The sequence below is a fragment of the Camponotus floridanus genome, unplaced genomic scaffold (genome assembly GCF_003227725.1).
Source record: "Camponotus floridanus strain SB8 unplaced genomic scaffold, Cflo_v7.5 scaffold6, whole genome shotgun sequence".
Taxonomy (NCBI): domain Eukaryota; kingdom Metazoa; phylum Arthropoda; class Insecta; order Hymenoptera; family Formicidae; genus Camponotus; species Camponotus floridanus.
In genome coordinates, this window is record NW_020229769.1 from 1,539,858 (window position 1) to 1,560,398 (window position 20,541).

Here is a 20,541-nt window from a genome sequence, read left to right on the forward strand (position 1 = left end):
GCGATTAATCCCATTACCAAAGTCGATTATCGTCTCTTTGACTTAACGTCGCTAGACACGATTATAGAGAGAATTGCCACTTATAAAACTTGGATAATTCGCGAAACTTTTACAAATTTGCATTAGAAATAATCGTGGCTGCTATTCCGAATGTTTCCAACTTATAACTTATTAAATTTCCAGTCTCGCGAATCCAACTAAAGAGAGAAAAAAACATGTTTTTTGTCCATAATATATAATTTTGAAAATACTACCAAATGATATTATTTTACAAAGTGTGTTGAGAGACTGAGATTCTTCGGATTAATGCTTTTGCGTTTTTTTTAGAAAGTTGAGGAAAGTTGAAAACTAATGTCCTCTTATAAGCTAAAACTGATAAGGACGGCTACGTCATTTCACTAAACGGTCAACAAAGTATTAAGTTTTATCAGTTCTCATATAGATTCATATAGATTCGTTGTTCTCTGACCAGATTTACGATGAAGACAAGCCGCTAGCATTTTGTACGGAATGTTTCGAGACGATAATAGGATTCGCTCGGCGAACAGACGTCATCGTCACCGTATTTCCATCGAACTCGGCTTCCGCGCGTCACTACCACGCCACAACAAGCAGTGCTGATAGCACATACAGCTCTACTGTTATAGCTGTAGTCGCGACCGAATCTATCGTGAGTGAAGACAGACATGCAGAATCCACGAGACGTGCAATATGTTTCTGCTATTGCTCCTCTATTTTCTCTTTATTCCAGCATTTCTATAATTTCATTATATTCTGACTGATTATCAAGAGAAAAAAATTCCAAATTTAACAAAGATATGATTGAATAAAAAAGTTATAATTTATAATTATATATTTTTATATTTATTAATATATTTATATAATATTAATATATTTTTATATTTATATTTTTAGCTATCACATAATCATACAAATAGTTAAATGCTTTGTTGTTTAACCTTCTGTTGTAATTGAGCGAATATAATTTTATATAAAAATGATCCGGATTTCAGGTATGACTTATCAATCGAACATGATGGATCGGATAGAGTCGAACATCGCTACTTGCGACCTAGTAGCTACGTCCCTGGTCTGACTCGAGTATCTCTAGCGGCAACAGCTTGTGCTCTTGCGGCCGCGTATATCCGCCGCGGCCGTCCGTAGCGGCCTACTTGGAATATGACTCGCTCTCGCGGAGATTCTCCTTCCAACGCGACGTGGTCAACCGGTCAGCTCGGAGCTCCGAAGAACGTTCGTAGAATCATGGAGGAAAAACAACGCGATGAATCTCATCTCTCGCCTCTTGGCATCGAGGAAACGAAGCGTTTTTTCCGAAGCAACTTTTTTAAATTTTTATCCGCTATTCTGCGCAAGGCTGTAACAATTTACGTTCTCTAGGTGAATTTAAGATAAATGAAAGATAAATGAGATTAAATCCAATCGTTGAGAAATCATGATTCTAAAACGTGCGCTACTTTAAATCTAGGATGCAAAATGACACGCAGGCCACCGGATATAATTCACTTATCAAACGATGTAATATAACTCTAGAGATAAGTGACAGTTTTTATTTTCCTCTATACTTTTATCATTGATAGATTGCTGACGCGAACACGAAATATTGGTTATCTCGAGTTGAAATTATATAATAAGTTTTAGATTGCGAGAAAAAAAAAATCTACAAAATCTTATCCACGCGATGAATCTTTACACACTTTGTATATACATATTGTTCTATCGTGGCAAGATGAGCTCGCGAAATCGAGGATATATGCGTAGCAACGCGAGTTAGTAATTTCGTCGTTCGACGAAACTTTGTCATTGTCTCTCGACTTCTTAGGCAGGGCTTCTTGGGCATATACTTGAAAATTTTGGCGGGACTTTGCGGGCGGGCGGGCGGTTACGGATGCGGTTGTAATCCCGGCGTCTCCTCCTCTTACGTGCGATATTTGCGAAGCGTGACCGGGCACTTGTTGAATCGACAACGGGAACGGGAACAAGAGGAACACCGGGGGCGACGGAGAAAGGAGGCGAGAGAGACCGGGGCAAAGCGTAGAGGATAGTGCGGGAGAAAGGGGCAGGAGACGGATGGACGGTGAAAGGTAAGGTGGTTAGAGAAAGGAGGAAGTGCAGGAGGGACGGAGGGAGGAAGGGATGAAGAGGTACAAAATGCGAGATGAGAGAGAGAGAGAGAGGATGACTGGTGTGAAAGAGGGTCAGAGATGGCTGGGGAGGACGAGGGTGAGACGACGCACAGATGGGACAATAAGGGAGAGGAAGGGGCGAGAGGAGGAAATACACTGGAAAGGATTAGTTGTACGTGGCGATAATATGCGGTTCTTAACTGGCCGTAAATCAGAGTTGAGAGACGCCACGCCCCGGCGCTCCTTTTCCACTTGTGAAATCCTCGTAAGTTGCATCTCGTTTGTAGATCTCGCAATTTCGTGTCCATCGATAATTATTAGGGGGTGCGCGAGGTCGTCGTGAAATCGTGACATAAAAAGCGATGATAAATTATTCGGCAACGCGCATTTACATCTGATATTTCATTTTTTTACGTGTATATTTTGCAACTGATTCAGTGGCTCGATCGTTCTTTTATGCATTAAAAAACACACTTTCAATCGCGCATGTATCTATTCTTTGATTTTTGCACGAGAATGAATAATCTAAAAGAACTTTCCGACGTGTCGAATAGTTTCCAAGATATTCGCGCATTACAGTTTTCACGAAGTTGGACTGCATAAGTCACTTCGATATCGTATTTAAATATAAAGGAAGTCATAGATTCCGCGACGTGTGGCAACTTTGACGGCGAGTGATAAAACGGATTCGCCACGAGCGAGCAACAGGCGTCAAGCGAGCGAGGGAAGAATAACGAAAACATAGGGAACATAAAACCCGGAGAAGTTTTATCGCGGTTCGAACCGGAGACGAATACGAGGTAACCCAGTGCGCCGCGAGACTTGGATAACCGTATAAATCGTTGGAAAGTAAAAAAAAAAAAAGGATTGCACTAAGAGAATTCGTCGCGTCGCGATTCAATGCGAATCAATGATCAATGAATGCGGATGACACGTTAGAAGTAGAGGAGCCTCGCGACATATCCGACTACAACCGGATGACAAGATAGGTGAATTTACGAGCGGTAAAGTATTTGTAAATAATTGAACAGCTGATATGCGAGAGTCGAATCCGGTACAATTCTGACGAATCCAATTCCTTTCAAGGATACGAATCAGCGTTTGATATCTTCGCGTATAGCAAAATATCAAGACTGTCATTTATAATTCAAGTATAAGAAAAAAAAAAATGAAAAAAATAAGAAAATACAAATTTAAATTCTCTAAGTATAGATTGTGTCCTTAGACGCCTAGATGCTCAATAATGAGAGCGCTTTTCATTAATGAGCAAAAAATTGTGGCGATGGATAAAGCCGATAAAATCAACAAATAAAAATTAATGCAAATATAATATATAATGCGAATGAAACTAAACTAAATAAAATCGCAAATATAATCGCGTGAGTTACAAAAATTTCAGGATACATATACATATACGTGTATATATTTACACGCCGTATATATACATTTATATACGCATATACGCCGTTCTCGACGCGCATCCGTCCATCAAGTGAGAAAGGAGTCTTTTTGTGTGAGCGTGTAGCAGTGGCGCAAGATAGTAACGGCCCGCGTGGCTAGTAAAATCCCAAGTGGAGAAGGTTCGCGGTGGATCCGGCTCTGCCAGGCGATGAGGTAATGTTTGCCTCGGCCGGCCGCGTCGAGTCGAGTCGAGTCAAAGCTATCTAGCAACCTCATAGCGACAGTGCCGAGGCTAGAAATCATTGCGCCTAGACTCATTTCGCGATCGTTAATTAGCGTTAACAAAGATTCAATCCTCTCTCGCTAATAATTGTAAGGACAAACTCCAATCGTTCGCGATTGCGCATTATCTGTCAAGAGCAACGACTATTGTCCACTTTGCTCGCGGTGGAGATTGTCTCGGCTAACGATCGAATGCTTTATTAAATATTATATATATATATATATATATTTTTTTTTTTTTTTATTGTAAAGAGTGCCCTGAATCTTGTTAAAAATTACATTGAATCTTGGACAAGGTAATATATGTACTGTATTATTAATTTTTAGGTATATGAAAGATTAACGATGGATATGTCTGAACGTGATATATTTAGAAGAATGCAAATAAAATCGCTTAAATCTTGATCAATTGTAAATACTATTTAATTTCAATAATGTTTGAAACGCGCTCGAATCAAAGCTCGGTTGATCGGCCATTTCCATTCAACTCGAGTCGCCACATTTATATATATACATATATATTACCGATTACGCGTATCTGCGTATATAATTAACATAATTAAATATATATATATTAGTGTGATAATTTTAACAATGAAACATTATTGCGTATATATAAATTATGACTAAAAAAATGTAAATAATGCAACTAAACATGAGCCCTTTCCTGTATTTTTCTCTCTCCTTCTCTTTCACAAAATATCCATGTATACATGATACATAATTTTGCGGAAAGCTTATAATGTTTGAATGAGAGGAGAGAGATTAGGGTAATGTATGTTGGCTTTATATATTTAATATATAATTTTCTAAATCCACTGTCTCTTGCCGGCCCTGCTCGCTTCGCGAACGCGCTTCGAAGGCTGAGTCGGCCGAGAGACCAGTCGTCGGGTAGATAAAAGTAGTCGTTGTATGGTGTTGGAACGTATGTATGTGTGTGTGTGTGTGTGTGTATGTGTGTATGCATGTATGTGCGCGTTCACACGCGCTCGACGTTGATATCGGCGGTGACGCGCGCATGGAAGAGTACGGCGGTATATATAATACATGTATATGAGTATAACGTGTATACGTGTGTGTGAGTGCGCGCGCGCGCGAGTTGAATTTTCTGCGCCGCGCACACATATACACACGTACACACGCACACACGTGCACGACGTCAAAGCAACGTTGGCGCGCCACGGTGGTCATGACAGCATGACGTCAACCGGCCGTGTGTTATTTTCGAAAGGGGACTCGACGGTGGCGGCGCCGAGAGGAGAAATTGCGAAGCGGCACAAACAGCCGGAGCACGTCGCTATCGGACTGAGGAACAACGAGGCAGGCTCCGGGCAATGCGAGCGAGCGAGCGAGCGAGCGAAATATGTCGAAAGGACTCGCTCGGTTGCGTCTTGCGTTGTGGATGGAAAGTATTTTTATGAAGGCACACGCGCAAATAGCTGCGAGAGCGAGTTACCAAAACTTTGTTTTACGTAAATGTATAATAAGCTTGAATTTTTTTTAAGCACGCACACCTACTCACTTCTCAAAGATTATGATTACAAGGTGCACTAGGTGATTATAAGATACTTCTCTCTCCTCGAGAGACGAGTGTTGGCTTACTTTCTTCCCGCGTTATCGTCCATCTCTTCGTTTCCAATGTGATACTTTACATTGTCACTATTATCTTTATAATTTATTTTGCAATCTCTTTTTTTTACTTGTATAACATTAAATTTAAATCTACTTTCTACTGTCTAAAATTAGAAAGTCGATAAAAATATAGGATATACTTGCAATATATATCTATATTTTAATTAAATGTAATGTTTGAGAATTTATTTTATAATAGTAAAAATATTAAAATAATATTTCTCTCTTTCTCTCTCTCTCTTTCTCTTACATACAACGTCTAGAAAGACGGATCTGACGCACATATTTCTCCCTTTCTCCTACTTTCTCAGTACTATGTCTTGATGTGGAAGCCCATTCGTATACTGACGTTTCCCTTTCGTCACAGTTATCACGTGCGCGCTGGATCGAACGTCCCGATTTGACAAATGTCCTCGGGGACGCGACCGGAGATGGGTCCTCGGATTTTACATGAACCGCGGCCAAGGTCGAAACACTATCGTTCCAACAGATCGTCACGTTAGCGGCAATTTAATCTATGATATATATTTCCAAATTTATATATATTATATATTATATAAAGTTTTGCTTATATCAAAATACATCGCTGACGTATTCTCGAAGTTACGTCAAAGACGATTCTTGGCGTTCGAAGAAACCCCGTTGTCGAAATTGGTCGCTATTCTGGAGGCTGACCCAAACGACGAGTTTAGAGGAGTAAAGTCCACGGCAGATTAGCCACGCGCTATCGCAACGAGCGCGTGTGGATAAGATTGTACTGCGCCGCGTCGGTCGACCGGCTTCAGGCTTCAAGGACTCCGCTCTTTCAAGGCGGTTAAGACGTTAAGACGAAATTTCTCGCCGAGACTCCCATTGCTCAATCCTGGATCGCGCGATCTATTTCATACAACAGCGGCCATTTAATATAGCATTAATTAAATCATTAGTTAATGATGAATCAGATAATTGATAACATTTTTTATACAAGTAGAGATAGAGAAATTTGCATAAATCATCATATTCGTCATTTTGATGTGTATGTTAAGATTTATTTATTTATCATATAAAATTGTATCAGCTAATAAAAATTGTTTATCGAATAAATTTTTTATACAAGTGTCGTGAAGTTAATACAAAATTAATTAAATTTACAAACTATTTAATTACTTGCATAAATTTATAGTGCACATTTATAATTAAAATCATTTATCTCGTCGAGAAATTCTTCGAGACTCTCGTAAATATCCGAAAAAAGTGGCCGGTACCGCAAATACTCGAGACACCTTTTTCGGCGATACGAGACTCGCGGCAACTCGAAAACAGCGCGGGCGATACGTCATCGGGCGCGAAACGCGCGCGAGAGTCTGCGAAGCTTCACCCTCGAGGGACGGCGGGCACGTGTACGAATCGGCCGTCGTAGGGAGTGAGAAACACGCGGGGGGATTGTTGCGATGCGTCTCGACTGTAACTATCCAATAGGCGACGTCGACCCGCTCATTCACTCCTCCGCCACCCCCGAGGCATCCCCCGCTCGCTGCCACGCGATATATACGAAAGCGCGTAGGCGATCTCCTCTCCAGCACGTAGATACGCGCCCACCCTTGCTTCACGCGCTTATATGTATAGACGTATGGTATATAATGCGCGTATATATGCCTCCCAACTGGTAGATACCCTACCCTATATACGAAGCGACGAAGAGAGCCTCCGCGCCAGTCGGGCCTACATTAGGGGATGAATAAAGGAAGGTCGCCGAAAACGGAGGGTCGGCTCCCCTGGTCCCCAGTGCCTCTCATTCGCCCGATTCGCGTATTCCTTCTTTCCCCCTACCGTCTACTTATGCTTCATGAACACGTGCGTTCTTCGCATTTCGTGATATTTTCGTTTCACAAAATCAAAATTGTTATTGACATTCACAAAATTTTCTTTCATATGATATTAAAGGCGCGATGATGTTTAACTGTATAATTTTCTCTTTGAATATTTGTTTGAAATTTTCAATATTATATATATGGTTAAAATGTATGTATGTTTGTGTATAGATTATTTTATTAAGACTTTGATTAAGATTGGCGAAATTTTCCTTTTGACATAATGTCACATTTAAAATGATCAAGGACACGTGGCCCTTTACATAAGCCGAACTGACAATGAGCGTCACTGATACTATCTATAGGGGCGCATGACATCTGCGGTGTCCTGAAGGGTCCTACCCCGAAAATCGGAGAACTAAGTGAGAGGGAAGGGGAGAAGAAGAGAACAAGAGGGAGGCCGAGAGAGAAAGTAGACGAGAGGGAACGAAAAACTCGAGGATGGAAAATTGAGAGACGCCGGCAAGAGGGCGAGCAGAGACGGAAAGCGGAAAAGAGAGAGACGAATAAAAAGAGCGAACCAGAAATAGGGGGGAAAAAGGACGTCGAGTTCTTCGAAAATAAAGCGACGACAAACGTCACCCTGGAGGTCGTTAATTGGTCTGTGCCAGTTCTACTAGTGGTAGAGTCAAAGCTTCGTGCGTATCCCCCGTAATTCGCGATGTCTCAATTTGTTTGAATGACAGTAAGGCCATAGTTTCGAGTTTCGTAGATCGTGTGGCAAACTGTGAAATTATTATAGCGATAAACAATGAATTGGGATCGCAAATTATAATATCATATAAAAGATTTGTGATAATTGGCTCATAGAACATCGCGATTTTGCGATTTAGAAATATAGAAATTTTTTTTTTTTTTTCAAAATATAATAATCTTGCAACTATTATATATTTCCTGCCATACGTTATTCATTTTGAGAGGAACTCTCTCTCTCTCTCTCTTCAAATTCAGAATCGATATAAATTTATATTCGAGATCATATTTGAAGAAAGATGACGCAAGTTTCGGATAAGTAGAAATAAACTCGTGCCGAAAGTAATTCGCGTTAAGGCAAACTTCCCTTTTTGTTCTATCGAGAATTCAAACAGCTTGATGGATGCATCCGTGCGGGCATCATCATGCGTACGTACGCACACACACACACGAATGGCTGTATCTTGGCCGTGTGGGAAAGCGGAGACGTACGGCGGCTGAAAAAGGGGGCCATATGTCGGGCAATGGCGGGCACCCCTTGCGCGTGGGAGTACCAGTGGGGATACACACACACACACACACATACACATGCACACGTCACTCTCTCTTTCCGATACATTTTTTGTCCCCCGCGCTGGATTTTTTACCGTGACGTCTTCCTGCTTACGCGCGTATGACGCGGCGCCCTCCCTCTGGTCCGTCAACCCCAAACCCCCTTCTCGTTCACCCTTCGCGTTCGTCATCCAGCGTCATGTGGAGCGCGAAGGTTTTTATTTCAAATATTTTCGATTTCAATGAAGGGAGAAACTCGCGTCGATTGACCCGTCTATGAATGGAATGGTGCGATCAGTCACGCTGAAGTTGTAAAGCAGTACATCTCGAGATATCGAGCTCAATATAACATTTATTGAATGATACGTAAAGTCTTTTATAAGTGTGTTCTTTCAATAGGGAATTCTTTGACAAATTTGAACATTCCCCGTCTTTACATTATAACGGAAGAAATAATTTAATTTTTAATTAAATAAATTACACTCTCGCAATTCAAAATTTTCCATATGAATAAAACGATATGAAATGGACTATAATATTGCAATAATAAATTAATGAAGTATGAACTTAATTTGAACGAATTTTTTCCGCTTCTTTTATCCGAGAATAATAGATCACATTGGTGAATTCCGCGGTTGCTTTGTACAAAGATGGGGTTAAAGTAGTATACTTAAAGTCCACGTTAAGGTAAAGCAAAACAAGGGAGAATAGAAAGGCGAGAGAAGGGAGAATAAAGCGAGAAAGGCAACGCGCGCGCGCGTAACCTGTTTACATCTGAAGAGTGTGGGCGCGCGGGATGAAGTTTACGATGTCCGTGGGACACTTGAAGGAGAGAGAAAAGGAAAAGAACAAGTGGACAGTTCGGACGTAGCAGGTGCCGGCTGGTCAACAATGGGCACGCGTCTGGCTTGCACATTACGCGAATACTTTTCACTTGCGAGAGTGATGAATCAATACATAAGTAAAAATGCATCAAATTATATCGAATTATTGTTCGGTCACATAAAGAGAAGATGAATATTATATTTATCAGTATTATATTTAGTTTCGCACGACCTTTTGAAATATTTAATTTTATATCGATAAAATGTAAGAATTTATGAAACAAGAAAGAGATGGCAGAAACATTGCGAAAATATTTTACTGCAGATCGCAATATTGCAAAATGTAAGATTTATTTTATATATAAAATTTAATTTAAGAAAGTCTGATGTGTGCCGCATGATATTTTTCGAAAACTTGTCTTTTTTATAGCTTGAGCCTTCTATTTTTAAAACACGATTGATTTACGAAGATTACGTCACTAATTTTATCACATTGTAGCTGGTTTAATTTACATCAAAATAACGTCAAGCTGCACGATTTATTGTACAAATTAGACTCCATCTTCCATTCCGTCACGTCTGAAAGCAAAGTCTCCAAGAATTCCAAGGAAGACGCGTTCCGGAAAAATTTGTCTCGATACAACGTCTCTTACCTACTTGTGGGGCCTGGTCCGATACCTGGGCCCAGGTAGGAAATACGGATGAACGTCGTGCTTGGGTCACGTTAACCCACGATGCCATGCTGCCTTGACAAGGGTCGGACGTAAGGGCGCATCGTGGTACGCTCCGTGAAGAGTCGACAATAAAACCCAGGGATTCTCATTTAAGCTTTCACTCGTGGGAATGCAGTAGGCGTACAACATTCCGACGAGAAGGTTGAATGGAAAATACACTACGTTACAAAAAATGCAGTATTAGAAAATTTATTGACGTATACTGTAAATGAATCATGTAAAATTCTTTAATTTTAAGTGCATTTAATTTATTGCACATCTTTAGAGTTTGCAGTAATACGCTGTTTCTTACACACAAAAAATTATTTTATAAACTTTTATAATTAACAGAAGCAGTACAATGTTACTATTTGTATTTTGAACAATACGTGCTTCACATGGACAACACGTGGGTTAAATGGAAATGCTCATGTGATAGCGTATGAGCAATGCTACACGTGGCCCTACGGTTGAAATATACGGAGGCTGCAGGACCAGGTCGGATTTGGATTCGGGGTAGAAAACCCTATACGCACTATTCGAAGGGAGAGAGAATGAGGGTTGGAGAGCCTTTTATGCCGAAGGGTCCCCGGGTAGACTACGGTCTCGGCCCTTTTTGTTCGGATCGTCGAAGCGGCAGCGGAAAAAGTTCCCTTCATCGAATAGGCCTGCCGCTCCTGCAAACAGGACTATGCAGGATGATCGGTTGGCTGATTGTTTCATCGTCGACTTTGCACTTTATCACAATAATGTAACTGCCAATTAGCTAATTAGATCCCTTGATATCGAATAGTTAGATAACGTTTTCATATTACGGAAATAAAATCGCTAAAATTAATCATATTAAACAAGTCATGTATATCGAAAATCTAATTTGAGAAACTTTAATGCTCAACATTATTATGCAAGTATTAATTATAACCTGGTTATTTTAATTTTCGAAATGTATTTTTGTGCGATTCGATTCATAATTAGGGAAAGAAAAGAAAAAAAAGAATTAGAGTGAAGAATGAAGCGAGAGAAACAAAAAAGAAGAAGGGAGACCTGAAGGAAACGAATCTCTTTCCGGGAACTACATAGAAAATCTTTGGAAATTTTCGAGCACCCCAACAGAGAGCACAAAATTTACGAATGGTTTTCAAAAGATTTCTTTTTGATATATTAACCTTTTGTAGTTTTTAAATGTTTTTTTCGACAGCAGTTCGGACCTTGACCTCGAAAAAACATTTAAACAGTACAAATAACTTGCAGAGATGGAATAATAAAAGAAATATAATAATAAAGATAATGAAATAAATAATAAGATAAAATTATATTAGAGAATATAAATATACTATAGAGAAAACGCACGATAAAAATAAATACTATAGAATAAATATACTATATATAAAATTATAGTAAAGTTGAATAATATATTGTGAAAAAAGAACAAATTAAAGCTAGCTATTTTTATTCACTGAGAACTATTTTCGCATATTATTTTTCTTAATGTTTCAACTTTCGAATATTCGAATTTTAGACATCGCAAATCGATCAAACAATTTGATCGTTAATTCCGTTCATTATACATTATACAAACTGCTTGAATTTGCTCTTTGTATGTTTTTATTTCAAATACTGTTATAAATGTTTAATCACGCAATTCGTTAATCTGAGATATATTTTCAATTTCCCGATATCTATTTCCAATTTCAAAAAAAATACGTGTTATATTTTAATTCGAGTATACTTCCTGGAGAGTTTTTTCATAGAAATAATCCCGTGAAGGATGGAGAGATATGAAATGAAAATTCAATGTGAGATAATACGTTTGTCGGAGCCAAAGACTGCGAAGACGGAACAAAGCGAAAGAGACTTTACTGTTAGACGGCTCTGGCGTTTGTGAGATGTACGCGAATAGTCATCGTACAACCGGTCGCAGCGAACGAGCGAGTCGAGCGATCGAGCCTGGCTATTCCGATCGGCAAGCCAAGCCTAGCCCGTCCAGCTAGCCTAGCTAAAGCACGCTAGTCAGACCAGAGCCTGCCGGGCTGGGTGTTGGTGAAAGGTGTGGCCGCATTAGCTACACGAGAAAAGGAGAATGCAATATCCTAGCCATGGTGCGCGATATTCACCGACGATGACGGTTTCGACGACAACGACGACGACGAAGAACGTAATCGCTTTCATCCTGATATCCATCTTCTCTTGGTCGTCGTCGCTCGACGCAACATCGCAGCAGGTACACCGCAAGAGGTAGGGAGGAACACGGATGCGGAGACATCGGCTGAAAAGAACGTCGGCATACAGGTGGTCGACAGCGAAACGATCAGAGAGTACCGCTTAATGGGATTCAACGACCTCCGTACGCTCGTTCGGTCGGATCTAGGAGTGTCGTCTATATCGTCCTTTGCCGATCCCGTCAAGCCGTATATTTACCCCCAATCGATCCCGCCCGCGTCGCTAATATTTGGATCGGACGAATATTAGTCGTGGAAATCAGAATTTCCCTATTTGTCGGTCCAGACAATGTATTATGTCGCTCTCGATTCAGCGCTCTGTTTAATGTCTAAAACAATCGATATGAATTAATGCGAATAAGCAAAATGTGCTTATTTTTTTATTTGACATTTTCAGCACTTTGATAGAATTTTTATTCAAGAATTAATTGTCAGATATATCTCAGATGTCTCTCGAAGGAAGATTTGCGAAAAGAAAGATAATATTCTGTTCGAATACCGAGGAACGATTCCGAATTCCAATTCGTCGCGAAGAAAAAAGAACGAGGAGGAAATGTGCGCTATAGTTCTCTGTAAATCTCGCATCGATAGATATCGTATCCGTTCCGAGAGAACGGACTCTCGCCGCAACATTATTTTCTCACTTTTCTTAAAGACGATCCGTAAGTTCGATCGCTTAGGTCGGGCCGTGAGAGTTGTGCGAGGAGTCAGCGATCAGCGAGAATTTCCGTGGAGGAAACGAGATTTTTCACGTCATAAATTCCTGCGGGAGGAGAGAGCAATGGGAGATCTTTGCCCGTAGCGGTACCGTCCTTGCCTCGAGGCGCGCTGGCCCTGAGACGCCAGTAACTGTTCCCGTATCCTGTCCCGACTATTTTCCTAGCCGAGCCGAGCCGAGTCCGCGCAACTAAGTGAACGAGGCGATCGGAATCATACGTTCAAAATAGCGCCTTTTCGTAATCGTCGAAAATGTCATTTTCTCGAGATACAAATAAAGGTCTGAAAAATATCGGGAAAAATAAATGTCAGACGGTATTCGTCCCTATGACGCAACACGAAAATATCTGAAATATTTATTATATTTTAAAAAATTTAGAAATATTAGAAATGAGAAAAATATATATATATATTCTCTCTTCTCATTTTTAATATTTTTAATCTTTTAAAATACACAATAAATATTTCTGATGTTTTATATAATTGTACAACCTCGTTCATAAGGATGACATTCGAGCCAAGTGTTCGATACTCGAATCAATGCAAACACTTGTGAGCGGATTTCATTTGAAGCAGACCGTTCGATACGCAATGTTCGATATCGTCCGAACATTATCGAGGTATCCGCGGTGGCGATCGCCGTGGCTTTGGATTTACGAGTGTCAGCCGCGGCGCTAAGACAGCGAGATATAGTGGGAGACGGCATCGAGGTCGCGGGACGCCACCGCGGGACGAAAATAAAATTTGTCTCGCCGTTGCACGAAGAGAGAATCCGTTGATCGCGCGCAGCCAAGATTTCGAGCCCCGATCCGCGATGCTTCGCTACAAAGATACGCGATAGATATAATATCGATGCTCTTTAACTTTGATCGCAAACCTTTCCGAGTCCCCAAATGTTATTCTGTCATCGTGAAACTTACAAATGTACATCAGCGCGCATGTCTCTTTACAGAATTTCACATACAATGCATAAAAAGAAAACACTTGAAAAATGAAACTGAATTTTTTTTTCAAATTAATCTCTCGATTTTATAAATTCCAAAGAATTTTTTATATCAATATAGATAAGTGTGACTAGGCCATTTGTATTAATACGCAATTTATATGCGTTTTCTGTTAAATTATTTTATATAATTGTATAATTTGCATTTTTTCTAATGCGTTAATATTTAATTTATATCGATTTAAATGAAGTTATCTAGATGCAAGCAGTCCTTTTTCAAATTTTTTTTTGAAAAGATTTTTTTCCAAATTAATATATCAAACCATGTTTTGCTTCGATAAATTTGGTGTTCTAAATTTTTTGCAATGATTGACGGAAATTAGATGTGAATATAGAAGAATAATTAATGAGAATAAACTTTCCAAGAAATTTACTAATGTGACAAGCGTCGCATAAAAATCGCAATTTAATAAATAATCAAACCCGACAAACGTCATTTTCACAAGAATAATAATAAAACGAAACTATCGCAATGAAGAGAATCTGTGACAGATCTCGTGTGTCAAGTTTACGCTCGAAATTCTACGAATAAATCGACCCATGCAAGTACGAGCTAAATAATTTTCATTTCGTAAAAAGCACCGGACAAATTTGTGGAGTTTTATCGATGCGAAAGTTTCGCGAAACGTGACAATTCGTCATCAAGATTTATATAAATTCGTCCTGTGACAAATGCTGCGCGAGCCTCGAGAGATTCGCGCAGCGAATGGAAAAGCCCGATTGATGATTATAATACGCGCGCGCGTGCGTTAAACGAGCGAATAAAATTTCTGCCGCGACTCGTGTAGAGGCGATAAAAACCCCCTGCACACGGCCGACTAGATAGATATTAAAATTCCTGCAAAAAAATACAAACGCCGCGACTTTGCAGCTCCGCTCCTAGACTTCTTCGATACGCGACGCAGAGCGCGCTCAAGGCTATGTCGCAATGGCGCGGTAGCGTCATCGATATCGCCGTCCAGCTCGGTGGAAGCTACCAGCTAGCAGCAATAGCAACAGCGACGACGGCGACGGCGGCGGCGGCGGCGGCGGCGGCAGTCAGCGGTAAATGCGACGTGGACGATGTAGACGTCGACAAGGACCGGCTCCGCCGCTGTTACTGTTATTTTTAACTCGACGCCGACGCGCCGAGTCCGTAGTCTAAAACCGCGTCTATAACCCCCCTTCCCCTCCTCGTCCTCCTCATCTTCATCACGGTCTTCCTTCTGCTCTTCGGCTTCTTTCTCCTCCTCTTCTTCTTAGCCGAGACGATGGAAGGGTTCGCCAGGCGCGCATATTTCGGAGAGAGCCTATTTTCAAAGTGACTTTCTATTTTCAAAGTCACAGGACGTTGTCGGACGCCGATCGAGGCCTCCCGAAGACGCCAAGCTTAAAGAACGGGAGGTCGTCTATCACAACGGAGTCGTTACTTAATTAAAGTTCGCGCTTTTCCAAAAATGTACGCTCCATATTTGTTATTCAAGATAGTCTACCTCTCGAGAATAAAATATTTCATCGCTGTATAATGCAGCGCCTCCAAGATTTGTTGTTTAAAAATAATTTAGCGTTTTTATTTGATTAATTTGGCGGTATTATTATTTAGCTATCGCGATCGATAGACACACAAGAGTTTGAATTTTTGAGAATATATATACATGTTTCGTATATTAAACCTGGTCTTAATTTACCTTGTGGGATTCTCGTAATTAATCTATCGAGTAATCGCGATCGGTTTGACAATGGTGTCTACGGTCAGAGTTATCGTTCGCAATGTGAAGCCACACGAGATTATTCGCGCGATGGATGGAAAATTGCGAAGGACAAGAAGTCCTTCCAAATTACGTTTTACATTATAGAGAGAAATTATATAAAAATGTATCGTGATAAAAATTTGGAAAATTTACTAGAAATCAACCTGTCTAATGTATTTTTGTTTGTGTTCATTAGCGCTCCATTTGCCGTACATATTCAGCGCGCTATCAGCTGTGTCATGCGTGACACAAAAGATAATAGACATAGGTTTTTTATTAGAATGTGTGTGTTCCAAATCTTTACATTTCCTATATCACTGCGAATTCTTTTCTATTTTATTCCCACACAAAAGTGTTTATAAAAACATCAAAATAAAAAAACTCGAAGGTTTATCAAACGAAAAGTATTACGAATATATATTTGTATTGCAAAATTAGCTTACCTTTAGGCCCAAAACATCTTCCCTTTCATTGGTTTTATGCTGAAAACAGAAAGAAACAAGAATTTTATAAATCTATACTTATTGTAATATATTTAAATTAGAATTTATACATATATTATTATTATGTGTAAAAGAATTTCCATATTATTAGATATCGTGTGAGAAAGATTCTCTATATTAAAGTGGTATTTTCGCCGTGAAAATAAGCAAAATATAATTCAAATCTAAATGATGGCGAGGTACTAAGAGATACGGAGATAACGATTCATCTTTAGCGTGGAAAATGCAACGGATGCGTTTACCGCTTTCTCCGCGAATGCGGTCGGTGTTATTTCTATTGTTTACGAGAGCGCGCGAGGCAACATTTTCGAGAAATTGTCCAAATTCACGGAAATAAATGTTCGCTAAAATACAGAAGCGAGCGCGAGATTCGTCGCGTTTGGCGCAAAGTTGATGACGATCGATAACGCCCGTCAAATGTACGGCCGATAGCGAGTGATACCACGGACGCAAAACGGCAAAGACAAAGTGTAATAGCGAGAAATCGTGGATCGTGTGCCGTGTGTCGCGGGAAAATCCGTTTGAAGAGCCAGTTTTCCCGCCAGTCGAATCAGCAACGTCGCGCGGCGAGAGGCGGCGAGGAGCGTCGAGAGAAAGAACGAGTCGGTACTGCTAGGCGCGAGGCGTCGGGGTGGAGGACGGCGAGGGAGGGAAAGGAACGAGCTTCAAGGAGAGACGGAGACGGGCGAAGAAAAAGAAAAAGGGAGAGCGAGAGAGAGAGAGAGAGAGAGACAGAGAAAGAGAGAGAACCTCGAAACGTGACAACGCCGCGCTAATGCGTTGTAGACTCGGTTCCGTGCTGATACCCACGCTCCGAGGCCTCGCCTCGCCTCGTTTCGTCTCGTCTCACCTCGTCTCGCCACGCCTCGGCTCAGCTCAGCTCGGCTCGCTTCAGCTCGTCTCGCCTCACCTCGCCTCGGCGGGAAGTCGCCGCGTTGCCTCGACGTAGAACGAAATACTTCTACCGGCGGACTTTCTACTCGCAGGAACAGAGGCGTCCGTGCGACCAGGTTTCACGATACACAGGGTGGATTCGCGCGTCTTAATCCGTCAGCGATATACGCCGTGGGGCACGATATACTCCGACAATGTAAAATTCTAATTTACGATACAGCTCCAAAAAGGAGATGCCGTTAATGTCGGTAGCTAATGCTCGTTGCGAGCGAATCGAGAGATAGGTTTAGAGGAGACGGGGATTTTAGATTGTTTTAAAAAGTTGATTGTAAAATAAAGTCCCTCCCTCTTTTTCCCTCTTGAACAATTTTCCAACTTTAGCACGCTCAGGAGTTGAGCGTCAGTCCCAATTACAATCGTGACGCTCTATTGAACGAGACAGCGCGATATAAAATATTAAAGCGTATAACGGGACTCCTCGTACATAATATATACATGTATACAATATTTTATACATATATACATACATACATATATATATATATATATATATATATATATATATAGCATTATATACATGTACATAAATGCATGTGGCAGTAGTACATAATGTATACGTGATGGCGCATCGCGCGTTTTGGCTTCCGACCAAATATACGCTCGATCGATCGCACCTACCGATCCGTAGCGAGCTCGCCGCCGCTCGCGAGAGAGCTAACGCGGACGGCACGGACGGATATACGGGGGCTTTCGAAAACGCTGCGTTCGATCGCCGCGCGTCGTTTTATACGTGGGCTAGTGCCGCGGCCGCGGCCGCGGCCGAGAGAATCGAGTACGGTGCGCGCGCGCGCCGATCGAATTTTGCAGTTCGCCAGGACGCGCATGTCCGGCGCGGCACGACGCCGGCGGTCTATACGTAGAAAATATTCGCGGTTGAAATTCGAAAGGTAGCTCTAGCTCGAGCGTCGCTCGGTTTCTTCGACCGACAACGTCGGTCGGAGCAACTTTCTAGTTTAGCTGACGTGCGTACGGCGAGAAGACTGTGGACGTGCGTATGTGTGTGTGTGTGCGCGCGTGCATGCGCTTGTACGCACTACGGTCGCGTGCGACTGTGTGCGTGCATGCGGGCACACATATGTGCGAGCGCCCGTCTCTTTCTCCTTCTTTCTTTCTTTTTCTCTTCTTCCTCTTCTCTCGCTCTCTCCCGTCTCCCTCCCGGTATCTCCTTCTCCCGTTCTTTCAGTCTGCCCTTCTCCGACGGTCATGTGGAGGAAAACTGGTTTCAAGAGAATAGAGCAACTGCGCCTTACCAGCACCAGCCACGAGGAGAACGAAAGCTCCGACACCCTCGCGCATGAGAGTTTAACGTCGTATCTAGACATATATAATATATATATATATATAATATATATATATATATATATATATATATATATATTATATATATATTACATATGAGCCGTTTGACAGGATGGAAGTACAAATTTTACTTTGATGCATTTGTAAAGATAATTATGTTAACATGATAGAAATTCTGGGAAATATAATGAGACTGATGAATATTTTAAAACTATAATAATCATAACTTCTCTATACATTTTTCCATTGTATTATATTCATCCATCTAACGAAATTTACAACTAATATTGATATCATAGATTCCATGGAATTAAAATACTTTGTTATTAAAATTAAATTAATATGCAAAATCCTGAAAGTTGAATCGAAATAAAAAAAAAATCTATCAAACGTCATTTAACTCAAAATCATTTAAAGTTTCGACATCCCAGCATTTTTAATTCCAGTTGCCGTCATAATCAAAGGGCGACTGTACGTCTCGAATATTTCTGTGAATATCCGGATCGCTTGGGAGGATTTATCGGGAGATGACTTTCTCGTGGACCGACTTCAAGCTCCTCATTTACTCGGGCGTAGTTCGAGATACCGTGTGCGAGAGAAATGTCGATAATATTCTCCGGCGTGCGCAGCGCGTTATGTAAAATGCGAGTTTTGTAACGCGACGAAGGAACAAAGTTTTCACAATTACGACACCAAAACGAATTTAACGCGGACGCTGGATGAATCAAGACCCCGTTCGCCTCCCATATTTTGTCGTTTATTACTATAAGACGAATATTATATATATTATTAATCGCATATTGATCGGAATTAACTTTCAAAGTATATATCCATCAAATATACATCCATTTCGAGATGATCGTGTCTCGCGAGTAGACGCTCTTGTCAGGAATTGTCATCGCGGTTGAGGGCGCGGATCGAATTAAAAAAGCACGCGTGAATGATGGCTTGGAATCTTGAACGTAGAAACGCTGCTTTATCGATGGAGTCTCGTTACAGGTAGCAGTCATCTAATCTCGTAATTTCGTCTGGTCTTTTTTTCCCCGAGCACTCGTTTCTCCTCTGTCTCTATCTCGCTCTCCGCGCTCATTCCCTCCCTCTACATCTCCTACTTACTCGATGTCTCTTATACTATATGCCCGCGTATGTATGCACGTCAGTGTACGTACGTGTGTGTGTGTGTGTGTGTGCATGTGTGTACGTATAAAATATATTTATATATATACATATATAAAATATATACGTATATAGCGACAAAGCTCCCTCCGCAATATACGTATCCTCGTCTGACTTCGGGATAGTTTTACCCTCGCAAGTGGGCAACGGGTTGATTGCACTGGCGGCTCCGCATTTGCCGGCTATCTTCCTCTAGCGCGTACCCTCTCGTTCTCCATCCTGCTCTCGCTCGCTTCGTTCATCACCCACTCCCCTCTCGATATCGCGCTGCCGCTTCTCTCGCTCCCACCCACCGTCGAGTCCTATATCGCTCGCTCGTTCTTGCTCCCTCCCCCCCGTCTCTCTCTCTTTCCCTCAATTACTCCTTTCTCTCTCTCGCTCTCCCATTCTCTCTGCCGTTCTCGTCCTCTCCCGCTTCCACCGACTCGCTCCTCGTCTCTCTCCTCTACCCTCTTTCTTTCTCTCGCGCTTCGTCCTTTTTCTCTGTCGGTCGTCCTTTCGGTCCCTCTATTTCTGTCACCGTCTCCCTCTCCGCTCCCCCCCCTCGTCCCTCCGCCGCATTTCTCGTTCCCTCGTTCTCTCGCGCTGCCTGACGAGCGAGCGAAGGGATGGAGAACGAATAGGGGTTTCCGTGGTAACGCCCCATGCACGAGTAATGCCTTCCCTCCTTGTCCGACTACGCGCTCGATGTCCTTCTCCCGCCGCCGCGCTTCCCCGTTCACCGATCCACCGTCGTCGTTCGCCAGCAGCGAACATTGCGCGCACACCGCGTTGTTCCCCCTTGCCGCTCGCCGCCCCTCACCGTTCTCCCGCTCGCCCACGCTCCCCACTACAACGCGCTTCTGCGTA

General features: G+C 41.6%; 1 protein-coding gene across 8 annotated transcripts in view; it reads right to left on the reverse strand.

Moving 5' to 3' along the window:
• Positions 1 to 20,541, reverse strand: part of LOC105252044 (basic-leucine zipper transcription factor A) — an 88,805-nt gene that overhangs the window by 10,423 nt on the left and 57,841 nt on the right. For 5 of the 8 annotated variants that reach the window (XM_025412963.1, XM_011259221.3, XM_011259224.3 and 2 more), the window contains one exon: positions 16,204 to 16,242. In XM_025412963.1, the coding sequence (XP_025268748.1) occupies positions 16,204 to 16,242 (39 nt within the window). Of the gene's footprint in view, positions 1 to 5,686; positions 6,336 to 10,031; positions 10,271 to 14,320; positions 15,399 to 16,203; positions 16,243 to 20,541 lie in introns of those variants that run through there. The other 3 variants (XR_003123458.1, XM_011259225.3, XR_003123459.1) reach the window with 3 other exon arrangements.